This window comes from Globicephala melas, chromosome 4 (assembly GCF_963455315.2).
Source record: "Globicephala melas chromosome 4, mGloMel1.2, whole genome shotgun sequence".
NCBI lineage: Eukaryota > Metazoa > Chordata > Mammalia > Artiodactyla > Delphinidae > Globicephala > Globicephala melas.
In genome coordinates, this window is record NC_083317.1 from 37,670,484 (window position 1) to 37,692,689 (window position 22,206).

General features: G+C 36.4%; 1 protein-coding gene across 3 annotated transcripts in view; it reads left to right on the forward strand.

Moving 5' to 3' along the window:
* Positions 1–1,348: 1,348 nt before the first annotated feature.
* CADM2 (cell adhesion molecule 2) overlaps positions 1,349–22,206 on the forward strand; it is a 1,069,280-nt gene continuing 1,048,422 nt past the window's right edge. For all 3 annotated transcript variants that reach the window (XM_060297930.1, XM_060297931.1, XM_030860960.2), the window contains exon 1: positions 1,349–2,044. In XM_060297930.1, the coding sequence (XP_060153913.1) occupies positions 1,984–2,044 (61 nt within the window). In that variant the 5' untranslated portion in view covers positions 1,349–1,983. The remainder of the gene's footprint in view (positions 2,045–22,206) is intronic.

A 22,206-nucleotide genomic window follows, 5' to 3' on the forward strand; every position in this document is an offset into this window, starting at 1 on the left:
TTCCCTCTGTCTCCTTGCTTGCAGGTTTCTATTGTGTAGTCGCTCAAACAAAATGGACTTTATTTATGGTGTGACTGATTTAACACTACCGAACTAGTCCATCGTCTGCTAATTTGGTCCAATTAAAAACTGGTCATAGGGAAAAGCCTGGGAATTAAGCTCGTTTGGAAACACAACTTCTGATTATTTTATGTCCTGTTCATTTATATCTCCTCTTCTAAAGGGCACATTCAGGGTGCTGATTTATAGAGATGGTTCTTTCCAGATTCCTGAATTTCTTTCCATGATCACCTTTGGTTAAGCCCTTGAAGAAAGCACAGTTATGCTTTTTCTCCCTTCCTTATGGTTGCTGTTAAGACATTTATGGAGGATTGCCCAAGATTTCTTGCTATACCGAATTAGAAGAATCCCACTAAACAGCTTAAAGCCGCCATTTATAAAGCATTTACACATTGCTTGGCCCTGTACTAACAGGTATGCATTCTCACTTAATCCTTACAACTCCAAGAGTTAAGTACTATTATTATCCCTATTTTGCAGTTGAGGGGGCTTCAGATTTAAACGTTCAAGTAAAATCATCAAACACTGTGAAGCAAAAAGTGACAGCTATGGGATTTGAACCTGGATCTACCTGATCTCAGTACTGACCGATGTGATACTGTCACCTGCTAAGCTCTACTGAAATTTACGTCTAGATTAAGTCAAATTCTCAAGAACAGCAACAACAAATTAATTTCCTCCACCCCTAACTCTTCCTCCGTCACACAAGTTCTTGTAGGCAGGTAGGTGTTCCCTATACTTAGCCTCTCCCACGCCCTCTGCAATCTTTTCCTTTTGCTTCTGGGAGCTTCAGAGAATGCTACTGCAGCTGGTGAGTGGGCAGGTGCAGCCACCATCTGCTCTAGGAGTCCAACTGCGCACAAGAACTTAGCACCCAGACCTGGCCCAGCCACCACGGGTTCCAGAACCTGCTGGGGACACGGCTAACCCCGCCCCCTCGCGGTGGCGATTGGCTAAACCCTTCCCGAAGGCTAGGCACTGATTAATGGAGGTGCTGTCTCCTCAGAAAGTTAGGGCGAGACTCTCTAAGGAGGTGAGAACAGCCGGGGGTGTGTGAATGGGGGATTCAGTTCTTCCTGCCCGAAGGGTCCTTGAGAAGCCTGTTTGTTTTTCCCGGCGCCTGTCTCCACCCATCCCTTTCTCTCATTGGCCAGACCTGGTGGGCGGGTGTGTTTCCATTGGCCGGGGGGCGGTGTCTGTCCCTGGCCAGGGTGGGGGCGGGGCCTCCATCGCGCTGAGCTTGCCCTTGTGTCTGGTGCTCTGTAGAGCTGCCGCCGCTGCTGCTGCCGCCGCCGCCGCCGCCGACGCCGCCGCCGCCGCCGCCACCGCTGCCACTGCTGCTGCTGCAGCCGAAGCATCCGGGAGCCGCCGCCGCTGCCGCCGCTACCGCCTCTAGCGCCGCTTCCACCTCTAGCACAGCTTCCACCTCCACTCCCAGGACCCCGAGACACCCCTAGCGCGAGCGGCGGCTGCTGCTTGCTTGCTCCCCCTCTTCCCCGCCTCTCCCTTCCGTGACCTACCCACTCCTTGCAACCCTCGTCCGCCCCTTCTCCGACACCCCGGCATCCCTGCACCACCTGCTCGGACAGCCCCGGCGGGTGCTGGGACTTGCTGCGCGCGCGGAGAGGAAGGCAAGCTCCGAACCCGTGCCTGGCAGACGGACTGTCGCGGCTGCACCACCATCAGGAGGAGGAGGAGAAGAAACTATTTTGCCCACCGAAACCCCATTCTGCGGGTGCTTCGCCGTTGCCGCTTCTGCTGCTGCTGATCAGCGTCCGCGGGTTCGAACACCGCAGCGGCGAGGACCCTGGGTCCAGAGGGCTCCGCGAGGAAGACACCGGCGGAGCCCCGCACTCTGGTGCTCCGCTCACCAGCATCTCTTTGCCCCCCTCGTTCCATTCCAAACCCTCCACAGAAGGGACCATGATTTGGAAACGCAGCGCCGTTCTCCGCTTTTACAGTGTCTGCGGGCTCCTGCTACAAGGTAATCCCCGCCCCGCCGCGGGGAGCATCAACTTCATGCCCGTTCCCCGTCATCCTCACTCCACCCCATATTTCCACTCTCCCCCTTACAGTCAGTCCCCCAGTCTCTGGCGATTTCCACCCCCTCCCCCTACACCCCGGTGCGGCAGGGGCCAGTGGCAGTTTGCTCCAGCCCCTCGAATCTTTAGCGCTGTCTCAACCCTGCTCTCTCGGCAGTCAGCCCCTTACGGGCACCTTTCGCCTTTTCATTCACCTGAGCTTCCTACATCTCTCACTCTCCATCATCGCCAGCACCAACCCCCCCACACACACACTCCCACGCCTTTTGGCTGGCAACTTGTGCCTTCTCTGAACATTACACGCTCCCACCAACCCCCACCAGCCACCTCCCACATCACAATCCTGACCGACCCTCTCCATCTCTTGTCACCTCTTTAACCTCCCCCTTTTCGGGTCGTCTTTCTCTTTCCCTTTCCTCCCACCATCATCATATCCGTGTGCCTTTAAAAAGTGTGTGAGAGCCTGGGAGCGAGCTACCGAGACGGCGAGAACAGCAGCAGCGGCAGCACTGTGTGCATTGCAATAACATCCCCGGTGAAGGGGGCGGGGGGGAATGTGTTGTGAGACATGTCATTCACCTAGGAAGAGAGAGGAGACTGTCTGAGGTTAAAAGAGAGAGAGAGAAGGAAGAACGAAAAGAAAAAGAAAAAAAAAAGGAGTAAACGGAAAAAGAAAGAATGCATAAATAAACCAAGAAATAAAAAGAGAGGGCCGGGAAAGGGAAGAATTAAAAGACCAAAAGCCACTTTATCAACAAACTGACTTTTTATTATTCAGTCTGTGTGGTTTTCTTTTTCTTTTTTTCTTAAGACAAGAAACATATGCACCCTAGCAGTTACTTTACTGCTAAGGGATTTTCGCTTAGATTCCCTACCTCTCCATCCGCTCTCTGCCGCTTCTTTTCCGTAATTAATATTATCCTTTCACGTGAAATGTAGGACCCCCTGTGACCGCAGCGGAGGGAAACCGCACAAAACACTGTTATTATGCAAATCACTGGTTTTGGATGCAGACTGGCTAGGGAACTGGGGTACACTTTTCCTCAGACCCTCTCTTTTGAAGGAGAGAGGAGGGGGCTGTGTGGAATGGGAGGACGATGGTGATTATGAAATAAATGGAGTAGGAGTGCATAGGAAGAGCACCCTTTGGGTGGTAGTGGAGGCAGAGGCGGCATGCTAGGGCTGAGTGGGCAGGGGCTGTAAGGCGGAAGATTGTTGCTTTGAAGAGAGTGGTGTAGGGATGTGGCTTGAGTGTGAGATACAGGGAGGATGGATGTGAAATTATGGTCCATATGATATTTTTTAAGCTACGTGACTCTTGATTTCTTGATAAACCTTTGCCCACCTCTATCCCCTCTGTCATCATTTGTGTATTTGTAGGAAAGATAAGTTGATCAAATTTATTCGTCCCTGGGTAAAAGGAATCTGAAAGTAAGACACATAGAACCACAGGCGTGCAAAACCCAATTGGCCTTTGGAGGATTTAAATGAGGTCAATGAACCATCTTTCAGCAAGTTCTTGGAATGCATCCTCTCTCCTAGCCTCCTCCGGTAGACCGGGACCATATATTTTTTAATGCATATTTATGAATGTGAAAGAAGAGATAGTGGACAGAATTTTCCTGAATTAAGTAACTGAACTTGCAGAGATATGTGTTAGAATATTTTGTGGTAACTTTGCGTATTTTATGTTTGATGTAAATTTTAGATATATCATGTGCCAGAATCCCTGAGAAGGCAGACAGCCTGTTCTTCTTTCTTATGCCGCCTGGTCCCATTTCCCACCGCTTATACCGCCACCCTCACACAAGTAATCTGGTGACTGACACATTACTTAGGTTTCTAATCCGTCCTGAAACATCCTCCTAGAGACCCCACTTCACCTCTCAGTAACTTGCATTTCTCAGCTCTGCTGTGTGTGTATGTGTCTGTGTGTGTGTCCGCACACGCCACGCTGAGTAAGGGGAGTGTGATGTGGGGAAATCAGTTAATTTGGTGATTGCGATGAAAATTCGACACCACTGGATGTGTTTTCCCTGCCATTCTGTGTATGCTGGCCCCGGCACGTCACTGCACACACTACTGGGCTGGTGCGAGAAGATTATTTATTATAGAGCATGTGGGCAATAGACTGCACTTGGGGGTCGCGTCCTCTCTGCCTTCAACATTTCCCTGTGAATTGTCTGTTCAGTGCACTGCAAAATAACTGTCTGCTGGTGCCTCTTTCTCTCTCTCTCTCAGCCTGAAGGAGGATTTACTCTTTCTCTACCCTGAGAGATTCCATCAGCTGCATTCTTTTTTATTAAGGGCATGGGCCTCTTTTATTAAGTATGTAAACCAAGTATTGAAACAGTGCTGCCTTTCACAGCAGACTGGGGAAGAGGGGTGGAAAGTATACCAGAGAAAATGTACCACTGCAACCAGCAGCAGGTCCAAATAAATAAATAAATAAGTGTCCTATACAGCAACCAGGGAAAGAGCACCAGCTCAAGGATGTATGTGTGCTTCTGAGCATCTTAGATCAGGGCATATTAATACACCAAAAGAGAGAAGAAGATTTAAAGAAAAAAAAAAAAAACTAGAAGCGGGAGGAGGCACAAAGCCCCATTGGACTGTCTTCTCATGTTTATGGCTGCCTCACATTTATCAAACACTGCTCCACAGACACATCACACTTTGTTGATACTGTCAGTTCCTGCTCAAACAAATTGCTCATGCCTTCCTGTCTTGGTCTTGGCTGAAAACATTGCTTCAGGGTCCAGGTTTATGTTTCTCCCACTACTCTACTGTTTTATTAGGGCTTGGTTAGATTGTAAAATGAAAGCTTTATTTCATGGACACAGATTAAATACTTAGCAGGTCTTTCCTTTCTATGCATAGGGAAGGATGGGTGGCGGGGGAACTAGCGAGCAACTGATTTTGGCCAGAGGTAGTCTGCTCTGCCTGTTAGTAGTTATGACTAGGCAAATACTATACGCAGTCTGCAGCTTCTTATTATTAGCGTTATCAACACTATAGTGGTATATTCACTTAAGACATACTAATCAATTTATTTATCCTTTGTATTATTATCCCATTTCTTGTGGTACGCATTATTTTAGACAAGAAGGCTCATTTGAACACATCTTCCCTGTGGTTTCACTGTGTTTTACCTTGTCAACAATTTTTTACTTTTCCTGGGAAGCAACCTCAATCTTTTGGCTTGTTAATATGTAGAGTGATAAGCCAGTGGTGAGATTCAAGATAATGATAAAATGAGTTTTTAAAAAAAGGCTTAAATAGTTCTATTCTACAACATCTACTACTTCATCCTCACTGGGTCTTTAGGAAATGCATAGTTAGATAGAAAATAAACATTTCTGACCAAAGTATAACTTGGAATGTAGACTACTTAGGTAATAAAATTTGATTCAGTATTAAGCTATACAGCACCCTTTTTTATTTTCCTCCATCATAGAGGGAGAACCTGGGGCAAGGGCAGGGGACACATTAAAGAAATGAATTTCTGTAGAATGAGGAGTATAAAAGCTTACCACCTGCAACTAAGACCTCTTCTTGGCTACAGAGTAGATCCAGTTCAATTGCTGACCCTCCCTGAAGCTGTATCCTTTTCCATGCCTGAGGAGACACTGCAAAGATGGAGACTGTCTTGTTTAGCACAGCAAACAATTCTAGAAAGGGCAAAAAGGAAGGAAGGGCAAATGTAACCACAAAATAGAGACGCATAGATTCTAATTTTGTTGAGAACTTTATTTCCTTTTTAGAGTTAGCCTTACACAAAAACATACCCAACACTAATATTGGGGCTTTAGGGGTTTTGTGTGTGTGTGTGGCTATGGGACGGACGTTCTAGTAAATAATTTGTTATACTTAGAAAGATCTTCAAGTTAAAGGTCTGTTGAACATACATATTACTTGCCTCAGTGTGTGTCATGCACCTCCCCTTACATTTTTAGAAAACACATTGTAATGCAAAATACATTTATATATACTTAATAAAATATTGACAACTTAATACTTCCTAAAAATAAGTCTCTCCCACTCTTTTCCCTCTACATGTAGTAACCTTAGCCATGTTGAGCTCATTTCTTATGCTGAATACAGTTTCTAAGATACAGCTCACTCCTTCCTTATTTTGATTAACAGCTGAAACTTTGAAAAGTAGACTTTGTACACAAGAGTCAATGACTATGACTTAAACAGCAAACACCAGACAGTAATTACGATAATCTCCCTGCAAATATGAGGAGTTCCTAGACTAATTTAGTATCAAGATATGGAAGCTTACTTCATTGTCTTTTCCCCTATTTCTACAGCTAGTAGAATTCTGGGAACATAATATGACAAAGATAAGCATCAACTGAGATGGCCTCTTCCTCCCTTTTCCACCAGAAGATCAAATATGTGAAAAATATTTGCCCCCCATTTAAATAGTGAGATAGTCATTTTTCTTAAAGAAAAACTTACTTAAATCACTTAAACAGCAAATGGATGTGCAAAAATGTTGGAAGACATCCTAAACATGCATTTTAAAGTGGCCTGAAATCAACAACAAGTGATAATCAATTTTCTTTTTAAAATAGAGGGTCTATGGGGTAAAAAATGGTTAAGACAAGTAAAATTTATCTATTATGAAGTATTTGGGGTACATTAATAATATAACATAGGTGTTTCATATTATTGTTTTATTTGATCATGCTGACATGCATTCTATGAGATTTATTGATACAGACTCCTTGTTTTAATAGACTTCATTAAACTTCCTTGGCAAAATCCCCCATTGTGTGGCAGCTAGCTGAGTAGGTTGAGGAGGCAGTGAGAAGGGAAATAACAAATCAAGGAAGTGGAAATCACAACCTGAAGTCAGAAGTCCCTTGTGGAATTGTCAGATACAGGTTTGTTTACCCTCTTAAAACAGCTCTATTGCCTGGTTTTTATTAAACTTAAGCTTCCTGAGGGCAAGCCCTGAGCTTTACTTATCTGTGCAATCTTCTTATTCTCAGTTTAGTAAATGCCTAATAGTTTTGAGTTGAATAATAGGTATGTCCTAATTAGTCATGATGGAGTTAAATGGTCCCTTCTCCTCATAATATATCAGCACTCTTACTTTGCTAAATAATACATATGAGTTAACTTTAACATTTTGTAGGTCGTATTGGTTTAGAAAACTGTTTTCCTATCAAAAATTATCATAGCAATAGCTGTTGATATACATCTTTAGATGAATACAGTTTGATCAGCTGTTCTTTGACATGAGGTTTCCCTACCCATTTTTTTTCTTTTCCAGAATTAAAAATCACAAATATTTTGCATAAGATTACAAACTCAATTCATGAAAAAAAAAATGAAGGGCATGACTTAAATTTACTGATTTAACCTAAAATATTTAAAAAGACAAGTTCATTGCCAACATTTTATTTGAAAATGTCAAGCATTTTTGGAGTGCAGTTCTGTAGTATCAAAAAAAGACATCTTCTGCAAATTCCTTGCGTAAAGAGGTGGGTGAAGATTAACCTAGAGCTGTGGCAGCTGAAGCCCCCTGCTGTGTGATGTTGCAAATGGCATCTCAGGCCTAATGTGCTCTGCAGCCGCAGGCGAACACGCAGGAAAGCAGTCATGTGGCATGAGTGAAATGGGAAGTCTTTTCATATTTCATAGCTTGTAGTGGACATGAAGCATCCTTCAGCTTTTCATAACTAGAAACAATTCAGAGAGTATTTCTAATCATGTGAGGTCATGGCAAAGCAAAAGAGAACACATATTTTGCTTAGAGATTAATGTAGTAAAAAAATCCTAATATAATTATCAACATTTTCATCAAATGAATGGTACAAACTTGCAACTATCTTGCAAACTATCAGGACCACGGGTCAGTTTAATGAAAATAAATAGCAAAGTTAAAATAGGATTCTTATGCAGTTATTTACATGTGTTGGACCTAATCAATGTTGAGCTGGCAAATACTCTGTTATCCTTCTCTTCCTTTAGTGAGTAAGGACTCAGTCCCTTGATTTTTTCCTTATTACAGCACTTCCTGTTTTGCGAGAATACAGTAGTTTTAAAAGGAATAGGAATTAATTGTTCAATGTTTGTTCACACAGTTTATTTAGTGCCATAAATTGGAATTTGTGTTAACGTCAAACTAGTAGAGAATATTTCCTTTCTGTCTGAACAATTTTATTTATCACACAGGCAAAATCATCAAATACGTTCCTTAATAAATGTAAGAGTTGTGGACCTTATGGGCAACCTATCATGGAAGCCTATCAGATAACAGTAACTAATGTAGCATTTTTTATTTTGATTCCATTTGCTACAGAACAAAGTAATTGAACATATTATGCATATTGATTTTTATTCTAGAAATGAGGCCAATTGGTCCTGTTTATGTGTTCAGTAGGTTTCTTTAAACAGATATGAAATTATTTTTATCTTAGTAATATGTAATATATATAAAAATTAGGAAAGTAAATATTCTGCTTAATTAGGTATGAGTTAAATATTAATGCCCAAATCAAAGATGTAATTACTGAGAAAGGAAATATTCCTCAATCATTTATCTATATATATGCACATACAAGCCTAAAATTTACAGTTATTTTTAACTGTAAAGATGTTTGAAGGACGTGTTTATAATTTTGTACATAATTAGAGCTTGGGGCTCTCAGCGATGAAGTATGAGGAAAAAGGAAAAGTTTATTTTGTTTGCACTTATTATTTTCTTTTACCCTTTTTATGAAGGTTAAAAAAAGTATTATTTGAATACATTTTCTTAGGCTGTGGCAATGATTAACTTTTCCACTTAAAAACACATACACGCAAGGTTTACAGTTTCTGAATTTGCAATAGAGCTCAGCATTTATTCTGGATCTTCTTTGGTGCTTATAAAACTGAGTGATGAGAACCTACTGCTACCTGAATAGAGACAGGGCTGAGGTTGTAAGGAGACCTGCCATGGAGAGAGCCAGCCATTAATTATTCACATTCTATTTTAGAGGTCTTTGAAGTAAATATTAAGACAGTCATTATTCAACACTGGGGATAACTCTTTCTGAGTCAGCAAATAGTTTTCACTTGAATATTTAAATTATTTTTCAGCCATCTGAATGCTGAAGGGGAAGCCCCTGTTTAGTCACAGTTAAGCAGTTATTCTGGGGGCTAGATACTGACGTCATTAGGGATGTTTAGAACACAAAAATAAGCATTCATTTGCTTTGAAGAACAGAAAATCTTAAAGCTAAGTGTGATCAAATAGTGTAAATAATTTCACATAAGCGTACAAAAGTCCATTTATAGGTTAAATTGACCACCCCTAATAATTTTATAGATTTGATGATGGCTTATTTACAGTGACAGTGCATTGTTTATCTAAAGTCATCTTTGGGAGCAGAGTGAGAAAGCACCTTTCCTGACAAGGATGTGCTGCCAACTGCTAAGTGTATAGCTGTTATATGGATTCAGTATAATTTATAAAACCAATTAATTTGTTCTTGTAAAGAAATCTTTTTAGCTTCTTTGCTAAAATTGTTTGCATTTAGAGATACAAGTGCCTCCCATAATGCTAACTTAAACATCAAAGCCTAAAATTTATGGTGCATAAAATATGTTTCTACTTTCATAATAAATTCATATTTTACATTAGCTTGTCCTATATCCCTGCTGGAGAAAATGTCCCCGACATCTATACCTTCCATTCCCTCTCATACTTTATATGTCCTCTGCTTTCAATTTTAAGTAGTAGACGTAGGCTGAAATGAGAGATGATTAGAATATTTGTATTGAACAGCAAATAAAATGCACAATAAGCTTCTGATTTGTCATTCCTTTATTGCAATCTGTTTTATGGTCTGATATCTGAATAGTAACTCAGCTTCCTTTATATTCTCTAGCAATATAATATCCACCAACTCCACACCGTTCTACCCACCTGAAGGACCCATTAAAAGAAATTAACGGGGGATAAAGTTTAGTTAAAGGGAGTTTTGCTAAACCTATGTACTGAATATGTCCAGATTGGGTGTTTTTTCTTTGAACTTCCAAGACTTGTACCCCAGTGTTTTAGCAAGGATAAAACACGTACAGTGTGCATTTAGTTGTTTTTGTTATTGTTATCATTGCATTTCGTGAGAGTTCAACCTTCTTAGTCTCATAATAAAAATGGCAAAAAGAGGAGGGAAGGAATGTGAGTCAGCCAGCCAAACACACAGAAACGCCTGGCAAAGCTGACTAAATTAGCATATGCTAGGCTGTGTATTTCCCTCTGTTGTTACATAACTCTTTTCTAATAGGAAATCACTTCTCCTACTTAACCCTTTCAGGAGGTTTGGAATTCTCCCACTGTTATCCTTTTATTTTGCTTCATTTATTTTCTCAAGAATTGTGTAAATCATCTATTGAAGGGCTTTTATGCCCAATTCTTTTTTTTTTCCCCCTTCAGTCTTTCTGTATACAAATGTTCCATTCTGTGCCCAACTTCAGGATTCAGGAATCAACTTTTCTATAGCTTTCACTGAGAGGACCTAATTAGCATTTTAGGCTCTCTTTACTCATGTGCAGCTTTCTTTAGAAAATGTATTAGTTCTATGAGGTTCCCCTAAGGATTCATAATACTCTAGTTTGTTACATGTACTGTGATATTCAGTGTGCCTTATTTATGCACGTGTCCTCATTTCAAAGCCTTTTCAGGGATCATGTGGATAGAACAAGGGGTCTGGCTGTAAGTTCACTGTCATGTATTAATGTGTAGGTGGTATTCAGAGAAGGATGTTTCTGAAGGCAATTATATATCTATGACTCCAGTATAGCAAGCAGTTACTCACATTCTACACTTACTAGTTACCCTGCCAAGGCAGAATGAAATTCACCATTGTGATGCAGAATACAGTATCTGTTATTTCTAAATAGTTCTTTGCTCTGGGAATGAAATAAAATAATGAGTGAAAATGTGTATCCCCTGTCCTGAATAGGGATTGTTCCTTTCACTCTCCCAAACAAAAAGAAGAATCAGAAATTGTTCCTGAATCAATACTCTATTCCTTAACTAGTCCATTAACACATTTTGCTATGGTGGGATCTTGAAGTTATGCTGGTTATTATTTGAGGCTATAGATTTTTAGAGAGTATTAATTGCCTGCAGTCTTCATGGGCTGCTAAATGTCAGTACATTGCCAAATTTAAGACATATTTTGAGTTTTTGATTTGGATGCAATGTGGACAACTGTGCAAATATATAGGAATATTGAACGAGAGGGAGAAAGAAACACTTTTTTTTTCTTTAGAGAGAGACTATATTTGTGGAGGAATAGCTGCAAATAATTTGCTCATTTTAGTACATGTCACCATTTATAAAAAGGATATGTTCCTACATTACATGAGTTTGAGAGTATACTTATATTAATTGTACCCCTTGACTTACTTGTATTCCTGGGTTATATATCATCAAAAAATTTGAGTTTAATTTGTAAATACAACTGATCTTTCTTTTTTTATGACTATTGCAGTAAAAAGCATTTTATAAGTTGATATACTGACACTTTTAACGAATTTTTGTTTCATTATTTTACACAACTGAATGATTTTCCAAGCCTTATTATTATTAATGGTAGCTAAAAAATGCTAATGTCCAGGAACCTGTGAGAGTTTTTTATGAGAAGTTTTGACCAGAATCTGATGTGGTTTTTTTAGTAGACAAAAGAGTGCCATCTGCCCTTTATTGATTATTTTAAGCATTTATGTTTTCTTAGTTTATGAGAGAACTAAGCATTTTATTTTGCCTATGTTATGATCTATATAACCCCTACATATATTTTTATTATAGCATTTTGAATGTTAGGTATTTATCTGTCTGTCTCCTCTAGTGGACTATAAGCCCCTAGAGTGCAGGGTCTTAGTCTTCATTTTATTTCAACTGCCTAATCGAATGTCTATTTTTTAATGTTTTCATTCCACTGATTGATTAGTTCTCTTCCAATCCATTTAATCATGACGCATCTCTTTAATTGGATCCAAATAATATTTAAGTATTTATAATTGCCAAAATGCCAATACAGTATTCTGAATAGAATAAATGTTTGCAATCAATTTTCATTTGTATGTAAAGTACAGGGAGAAGACAAAAATGAATACTAAGAAATATAATTCTAAATAATGACATACTTCACGAAAAATGTAGAATCACTCCTTTCAGTTAAGGTAGTCAGTTCAAATTTGCCCTGAAAACATTTGTCTCATAGCTTTGAATCTCCCTGATTTCTCTGGGCATTGTAACCCTTTGTCTTTCTTCATGTATCCCTGGCCCCCAAAATATTCCTGATGATGACTTTGGATAAACATGAAGCCAAATCATCTTACTGTTCTATTTAGAGTAGCTGGTATTTCTGGATAAATGTATAAACAAAGAGGAATTACAAACTGACCTTGATCTGCCAGATTATCAGTGAGGACTGACCTGCTTTTGTTATTGCCAAGCTGTAGAGACGAGGTGCTCTGAGTAGTCCTTGAAGTACAGATTCAGGGTATATTCTTCTCAGTTTAACTCGGGGAGTTTCCATTTGTTTTATTTAAAAGGGCTTTTACAGAAAATTCTAAAAAAAAATATATATATATATATATTTAATGCTAAGTCATACTTCTACAATTGAGGACACATGTTTGCTATGGTTGAATTTGATTTAGTTTTCTTTTTGCATTTGGAAAGACAGTGGGAGGTAGAATGGGAATATTAACTGCTTTTTGAAGAGAATTTAAATATAGCCACTGGGAGCTGAACTCCAACAGTGAAAAGACTTTCTACAATTTGTAGTGACTCTATTTCCACATAAAGTGTTTTAAGAATTCTTTTTCTAAAATGTCCCAGAGAAATGTAGTTTTTCTTAAAAGTTATATAGTTTTTCTTCAAATTAAAAAAAATAATTTCCCCATTGTCTTTCAGATTTTTGACTGTTTCATGACTCTTGGCATTTGAAAGGATATTATTAAGTAGGCTAAGTTAAGATTTACTTGAAGCCAAATCACTGTATCATCTGCCTTTTAGAAATACGCATTCAGTTAACAGATATTCAAAGTAGATTAAACTATCTCAATTTACTGAGGGTTATTGCCACTTTATGAAGTTAATATTAGAATTATATTCCCCCATAGCTTCTGTTAGTACCGAAAATCTTGCTTTATGTGAAGATGTGAGTGTCAGTATGATGCAACAGCCAGGTAAGAATAATCTCATCTTTAACATGGCTTTTGTTTAGCCCCAGCTGATCCACTTTCCAGAGCCTAGTCAACAAAAGGGAAGATAGTTTGGGAATCAATTTTGTTGACTATATCACTGTTTTGATGAAAAGTTATTTTAATATGTTACTGAATTTTATTCATTATATTGAGATATCCTATAAATCTATGGTTAGAAGTGACATATTTAAAATTTTTTATGTGTAATCATATAGTATGTGAAACACTGGAAATGTGTGGAAGAATCACACCTTTATATTTCTCAACATTTTTGTCATAATGGCCCACTCAGAAATTGAATTTTCAGTTTGATATGAGAAGGAAGTACCTTTATCTATTACTTTAAATGCTAAAGCATTTCAGACCAACATTCTTGTTGAGAGTGGCCAAATTAAGAACAACATCCATAATATTCACCAAAAGTATATTGTACTAAGTGCATTGTCTTTATAAAAAGATTTGATGGTAACTAGCACGAAAAATAAGTGTGTTTGATAATATTTACGAATATATTTTTAAAGGTCAAGAAACATTTATAGAGGATAGTTTCATGTCCACTGGCTTGCTTCATACATATATATGTGTGTATATATATATATATATATGTATATATAACATAGAAATGCTGTGGGTGAGGTAAGACTGATGGTGTTGTGAACTTCAATTCTCCATATCCTTTCACTTCTGTGGGATAGCTAAGTTAAAGATATTGGTAGAGATAAGTTCATAGTTTTTTAGAGGTCTGATAGAGGTCATTAAAGTCAGGTTTACTTTAACTTTTTGCTTTGCTTTACCCAATTTTATTGACTATACAGATACAGACTACCAACAAAGCAGAACAGATTATCTTTGAAGGATGTGACAGCATAAAAGTACATTTTATAATACAACAACTATGTTTGACAGATGGGTATGGACAGGTTGGGAAGACTGATAATCTTTTTATCATTTAATAATGATCTTACTATAAGGTAGCAGTAAACATGTTCAGGCATTAGAAATATTTCCTTCTGAGATCTTCACATCATCTTGGTGTACGCAGATGGAGAATGGGAGTGACTTGGTGATAGAGGAAGAGGCAATAATAGATACTCATGATCCTTGAGTGGAATACAAGGAGCTGCCATATCAAAATACAGTTAGTGTGGGAGTGGTAGTGAGGTTGACCTGCTGAATGTCTTTTATTTTGTAGTGAGAGTTCTCTATTCTATAGAGGGAGGAGATACCACTGAACTAATTTAGACTTTGATTTTTGGAAGTGCCCTGCAGCATCAAGATGTAATGGTAGGAATCAAGGGACCCAAGTTCTCATCAAAGCTATGCCACTGTTTTAGATATGAGTGAGTTACTTCTCTTGCAGCTTAGTTTTTTCATCTGTGAATTGAGAGATTGGAACCACATCCATTCTTTGGCAATATGTTGTAGAAGGATCTTATGGATGATAGCAAACTGCAGAAATGCTGTTTTTCTTTTAACTTTCCACCTAAAAATCTTTTATAACACAGTCACTATAACATTAACTGTGTGCCCTTAAATACCTTTTACTAAAATTTAATTTTTTATATCTACTCATGCATTATTCAGTATTTAACATTTTTACACATGTTAAGTGATTGTTATTCTGATATGTGTCTGTATAAATTTCAGAACTTTTTCCCCTCTGTCAATGACTTTTATAAATTAATTTTGTAGCCATCAGCCTGAGTTTGGGTTGTACAGTTTTTTCTAATGAAATTACATCCATAGATCAATTTTGAAAATTAGTAAACTGTTGCTCTGTTAGTCATTTTTATTAGGGAGTGGATTGAATTGTTTTAATTTTGACTTCATCTTTGTATTTCTATGCATTTAATATGTGTGTATGTAAAGATCTCTACAATCATTTTATTTTTCATAGCCATTGATTTTCTTAAACATAACTTATTCATTTATTGATTCATTTTTTCAAGAAATATGTACTTGAAGGCAGCATTGTAAATGTTGGTTATACAAGTAGACAAGATGGAAATAGTTTCTGCTCTTATGGAGCTCGCATTCTAGTAACTGAGATAGAGAATAAACAAATCAAAATATTACAATGCCTTAATTCTTTTTTCTCTGAAATAAAAATATTTTATTTTTATGTTAATATCTTTTCCATAGCAACAAAATGCGGATATATCAATGAGGATATGAAATCACTGATTTAGCAACAATATTATAAACCTCACTGGGCTTTTAACATTTTTATTTAAGGTTGGACTAAAGGGCTCTCATTTCCTCCAGTTGTTTATCATGAAAACATTCTCAGTATGATGCCAGTTTCTTTCTTTATTTTATTAATACAAGTTGAAAGAAGCTGACAAGTGAACAGAAATATTCAAGCCTGTTCTATTCTAACTGATTTGTTCAAGAGGATGATTCATTTAATTTCATAAAGGCTCAGTGGGCCAGAACTGTAGATGACCAGGTCAGCAGAGGGAATGTAGGGGAGAAGAGGTCTGTGAGAAGGATCTATGTAACAAGCAACAATATTTAGTTTTTTAGAGCTGAAGTTCTGCTTGAGCAATTCTGATGTTACCAGCAACAGTCATTTAAAGAGCTGCTGATGCCTCAGGGAAAACATTTTTAAAGTGTCCTATCTAGAAACAGTGTTCCTTGTACTGTGTCATATATATTAAAATGCCGTCCCTTGCTTATATTACAGTACATCGTGCCTGATTAAAACCTGTACTTCTGTAATATGGCCTTTTGATAGTGCGGATTAAATGTCGCTCCTGAAATATTTCCTCCTACTGAATCTCTATGAATATGATTGAAATATTAATTAGTATGATATGAAATATTAATCAACTGGTAAACAAAACTGGCAAATTGATGAGGATACAATTAATTCTTTTTAAATAAAGTGAATTTTTTATACAATTATTTTAAATGTTAGAGAAAAAATACAATATCATATGAACGGGCTGCAAATATTCTTGACGTCTTTATATTACTTCCTTTAATATTTAACTTTCATGACCTCAATATGCAAATGATGTCATATTTCTAAGACATTATATGGTATTTTTGAATAGTATACCTCATTGGCCAGTGTGATCCCTGGAGTAGATGATATATACCTTATAATAGATAAGATAAAAAAATTGATATATCCTCTAGAAATCATAATGGTGGTCATCTAGCATGCATAGTTACTCTATTTAGAGACTTATTTATCTGGATTTCACTCAACAGTACATTGCACAGCTAGGAAAACCTCAGCCTAACGGTAATCTTTAATTTCGCTTTCTTTATATTTTAAAGGAAACTTTAAAATTAAAGCAATTCCAGTAAATGCTCTGTTGTAGGTGATAATTTGCAAGAGTGTAGTTTTATACTAAATGATTTATTTTGAAAGTATATTCAGTTTTCCAAAGTAAGTCAGAGATGCATACGTAATTGGAAACTTTTCTAGAGGGAACTAGGTGGTGCTGTTCTGTCATCTTTGTGTTTTAGTGACTTCTTTGGTTCTTTTCTAAATTCATTAAAACACTTTCATATAATAGGTGCATTCGGTAAGATACAGTTTTGGTTTATAGTGGCATTATTTTTATTAAACAAGTAAATTTATGTTGATCTTGCATCTTTGTTTTCAGCAGTATTTTCATACAGCAGATAAAAATTTTCTTCCTAAGCAGTGTCACAGTTTACAATGTCTCATTTCTTCATCATTTAAGATAATGTATAAAATTCTGAAATCTTCAGGTATTTATGTTATTATGTGTTTTTAAATGCTTTGGCTCTTTTACTTGCCAAACAACTTACTATTAATTTAATCAAAATTTAAAGTGGTAAAATTTTTGTACAGAGTTGATTTAATATAAAAATGCCACAAAATGCATAAGCTCAAGGAAAACTTATTTACATTATTTGAAATACTAAAAAAATTTCAATTAAACCTTTCAACAAAGAAAAAAAGAAAACCTTTCCCTTGAAAAGGAGTTGTTTGCTTAATTTACTTCCTTATAAGAAAAGTAACCTCAGTCAAGCCATCAGTAATCTTTTCATTTTTCTAGATATCGTTAATTGTGTGTTCCAATGATCTTGGTGGTACTTGATAGTCCGAAATAAAATAGCAAACCTATTTCAGAGTAAACAACAACAAACAAAGTTACCCCACTGTCCCTGTATATTTAGTACACTGGTATTTCTGGGGTATATTTTCTTGGTAAGAATTATGACTTCTTTCAGATATCGTTAGGTTTAGAGAATCAGATAAGAGAAAATTTTAAAGGGTTGCAGTTTTTTCCATCAAAAATCATCTTGTAAGTTGTTTCTTAATGATTTTTCAATACCTTTGGAGAAGAGTATATCATGCAATTTATTCTCTAATGTAAATCTGGATATAAAATAAGGATGAAGTACTTCAAGAGTTCTACCCATGTGTTTTCTTGTAGAATTGTAGTTCTATCATTTTGAATGGGGACAAAAATAATCTATATCCTTCTTTTTTCTGATAGGATAAATCCTCCTAGCTATTTATGTCATAAAACATTTAAGTTTTACCTTAATAGAAAAGTGAATGTTATACAGAAAACTTTTTGTGTTTTCTGTTATCTCCCAAATCTTTTATCTTTAGAAGACAGAATCAATATGGAATTTCAGGATGGTTCCGTGGCATGTCATTTTACAATGCAGAGAGATAATCTCTGAGATGAACATCTTCTAGGCTAATAAGCCTAAGTGAAAGTGCTGCTATACTTCTGTGCTCATGTCTTGTCTCAAATAAAATGGAAGTCACAAGTATTAGGATGAATGCCAGTGGTTAAACATTTGTCAAATAAGAGTTCAGATTGGGGAAACTGCATAAGGGAATTGAGATTATTCATTAACAAGAATGCCTTCATTTTCTATCAAATGAAAAATTTTCTAAGAAGGATTAGGTAACTCCCATTTTATATTGCCATAACCTTAAAGTGTGAAGAAATCTAATAATATAAACACTTTGGGATTAGATCAAAAGTCAGTGTTTTGGGTGTTAATTTTTTGTATTGCAAAAATACTTTCTAACTTTTAGATACTATCATTATGAAAGTAAAGCTTGGATTAGACAAAGAAATTATGAAAGGTATTCATAGATTTGCTCAAAAATATGCAGTGTGTTTATGATTTCTACTTTTTGAAAGTTGACATTTTGACAGCAGTACTAATAAACAAATACTCAACTTTAACATAGTAAATGCCAGATTTATATTATGGAAAGTTAAATGGCACTGTCATCAGGACCAATCCTTTATATAATAGATAGTCTGTTTTTTTTAAAATACATCATACTTTAAATAAAGCATGATATTTGGTGAAAAAAACATCTAAATTATAAGTGAATATATTTTAAGATTATTTTTCCTCCCAGAATATAGAAAGTGTACAGGTTATTTCATTTCTTAAGTGTCAAAAATACAAAAACCTATATTGTAACTCAGGTAACTGCTTATTGTTTTAGAAGTAAATTGGAAGGGAAGAGACTAAAACGCATCTCTGGCAATATGCTTTCTTCTTGGACTCAGGCTCCAGAATTAACACCAAAAATAATGCATGATTTTTTCATAATTTATTCTGGCTATTTATTTGAGACCTAGTGTTAGAATAAAAAGAGGCTTTCTTCACAATTATTTTTGATGAAGATTAATATCAAGCAATATAGCATAAGGCATTGACTGTTAGTAATCAGTGGCAGCAAGTAGATTACATGGAATGTCATTTTCTCGGAAGAGCTTCATTTTTCCAAATGCTCCTTTGGAAACTTCTGATGAGGATCCTTTTCATCTTGCCATATTTTATCAATGATGAAAGATTTATATCTCATCGATCTAAAGGTGTTTTTCACTTTAAAAAGTAGACTAAAGAAAGAAAACAACAATAAGTAAGAGATTTCTGGATTTCCTTTGAAATCAGAGTCAGATAGCAGAATAGGTGAAAAAGTCAGTAAAGGGACTGGTGATAATTAAGAGAATAAAAGCAACAGTATCATGGAGAGGATGGATGTAAATCTTTGTACCTTTAAGTATATTTTTCCTTATTAGGCTGATAGAAAATAGAATCTCCAAATGAGTCTTGATATAAAATTACAGTGTACGTTAACAAATCAAATTTTGGTGGACCCAATAGCTAGAGACATTGTACATGGTGAAGGAGGTTAGCATATAACTAAATAAGAATTTTGGATGATCTTTGGTGCAGCATGTCTAGAACCTAATTGTAGTGAGACAGCACAAGTAATGAAGAATTCTAACGCTGTTATAGATAAGTGTAATTAATATTAGTCACATATGACCAAGAATAACACAATGGATAACCCTTGGGGAAAATGTTATATCATAAACTTAATATACTTTCATATACAACTTAACAAACAGAGGGCTTTCTAAATATATCTCCCCTAGTTGGCTTTGATTGTGTCAAGATCTAATTTGTCTTAAAATTTGATGAACCCTATCTTCCTATGTTGGCATTAATGTGAGTGGAAGAGATGGAATACAATAATTAGGAAGTAATTGTATATTGAAGGTCAATCTCAGGAGAAGGTCTTCATATTATGGCTTTGCAGTTTACAAATTGTCAACTTTTCAAAAAGTATTGTTACCCGAAAAACTGGGTTCACCTCTTGGTGGGTGTCTAGCCAAAAGACACAACCAAGCTAAAGATCAGGAGAAGAAAGGATTTTATTACTTGCAGCAGTAAGGTAAACACTGGGGATCTTTCCCAAAGCAGTGTTTCCCCAACAACAAAACTGGGGAAGTTTTAGGCTAAGGGTATATACATATTCATGAAGGGGCTTGAGCAGAGGAGAATTAAGCATAGAATTGGGGCAAAGGTCTGTAGAGTCCAAGTTTATTTTACTGAAGTCAGGAGTGTCAGAAAATGTCAACATCATCATTCCTTAGGTTCTAGTTGATCTGATGGTTGAGTGTTTCAGGCTAATCTTACCAAACGAAACTGGGAGTCTTTACAACTGATACATTATCTTTGCTGTTGTTACTTCTCTTCCTGATAACAGTAGTTTGTTCCTGCATTCTTTTGTACCCTTAAGATCATTAATTACTGAGACCTGTTCAAGGACAAGCATTAGTGTCCAGGCTTAGATCACAAAATGGTTTAGGGGAAAAATGGCTTCTCCTATGTCCAGAAAGCCATGCCTGGTTCTCTTTCTCTGGCAACCCCTACCCTAGCTGCTTACAGCATCTTATTATTGGCTACATATGTTCAGTTGTAAAACTGGGAAAAACAGCACAGCAGAACAGCTCCTAAAAACAGACCAATGGTTTAATCATTGGTTTATTTCATGAGAGAGTGACTTCAAAACAAAATAAAACAAAACAAAACTTACAAAGACAGCCTCTGCATTTAATTCCTAATGTGTCAATCAGCAGGTGCTTCAAAGGGAACATTGCTTGTTTGAAACTAAATTTTTAAAAATTATTGAGAACTTGACATTTTAGGGAGCCATCTTCTTTATCCAAAAGTCTAAAAATAAATAAAAACTTTTAAAAGAGAATTAAGGCATTACAAAAAGTTTGTCTTCTCATTTCACTTAAAAATATATTGTAAATTAGAGAAATGTGACATTTAGAAATAAAATAGTTATATTGGCTAATGTAAACATCAAGAAATTAATCTAAATGTACTAGTAACCTAAAGTAGTCCCCTGATATTATCTAAGACATTAGCATCATTGTCAGAAATTATCTTGTTGTTTTACTAACTTGTTCATATTTTCTGCCTTTTCTCTGTAGACCCTAAGCTCTGTGAGTGCAAGGATATTGTTTACGGTTTTTATCTTCTACTTTTGGAATATTATCTGGCACACAGCTATTCAGTAAAAGTTCTAACATGAATGAATATGATGCTCTTGATTTATTTTTTTAAATAAAAGACTTTACTTTTTGAGTGACTTCCTATAGTGAACAGAAACCAAATTAACACTTATATTTAAAACATACCTACTTAAGATTACTTATTATGTAGTAAAGTTCTTTAAGTCCTTTTTTTTAGACACATCATGTCCCACATTTGATTATAGACCATTTGTTATTTGAGAACATTTGTAATTGTGTTTATTGCAATAGACTTGAAATAAAGCACAATGCTGCTGTTGCTCATTTAAAACAATAAATGAACATAGAGCAGGGGAATTTCTTTGTTGAAATGCCATAAGAACAGTTTTCAAAGTATTAATATATTCTCCATATTAGCTCTTTATCATTGCTAGTATATAGTTCAGGGTGTGTGTGTGTGTGTGTGTGTGTGCATTCTTTATATCAGAAATTTTTCTAAAATCATGGCATTATAACTGCATTATGTGAAAAAAATAAAACCAAAGATCATAATAGGCCATAAGGGAAATTCTACATAAGAAACATGTTATAGTAAAATTGGATGGAAGTTTAAAATAAGCTCTGCTGTACTTTAGATTTAAACATGATCTCATTTCAACTCTATTTAAATCATATTTCAGAGGCAGCATAGTGTAAGTGGAAAGTACAAGGGATAGGGCATCAAGAATTAAAGTTTTGATGATGACTGTGCCATTGGCTCTGTCACATGGGGAAACAGCTCATCTCTCTAGGGGTCAGTTACTCGGGGGTATTAGACTTGGATCATCTCCAGGCTCTCTTTCAACTTGAAGGTTGACCCGAAGTCCACAATTAAAATAAAATAAATAGGTATAGTTTGCAAAGGTTAGGATATGATTATGTCTTCATCATTAAATGAAAAGTTTTAATTAAATATAAGTGTTTTAAAATGATGAAATCAGTTATTAGCTGTGTTTATAAAATTCTACTGATATACAATTAATGTGTTTTAAAAATGCATGTCCATTATGTATATATATTCATATATGTATTGTTATATTGGC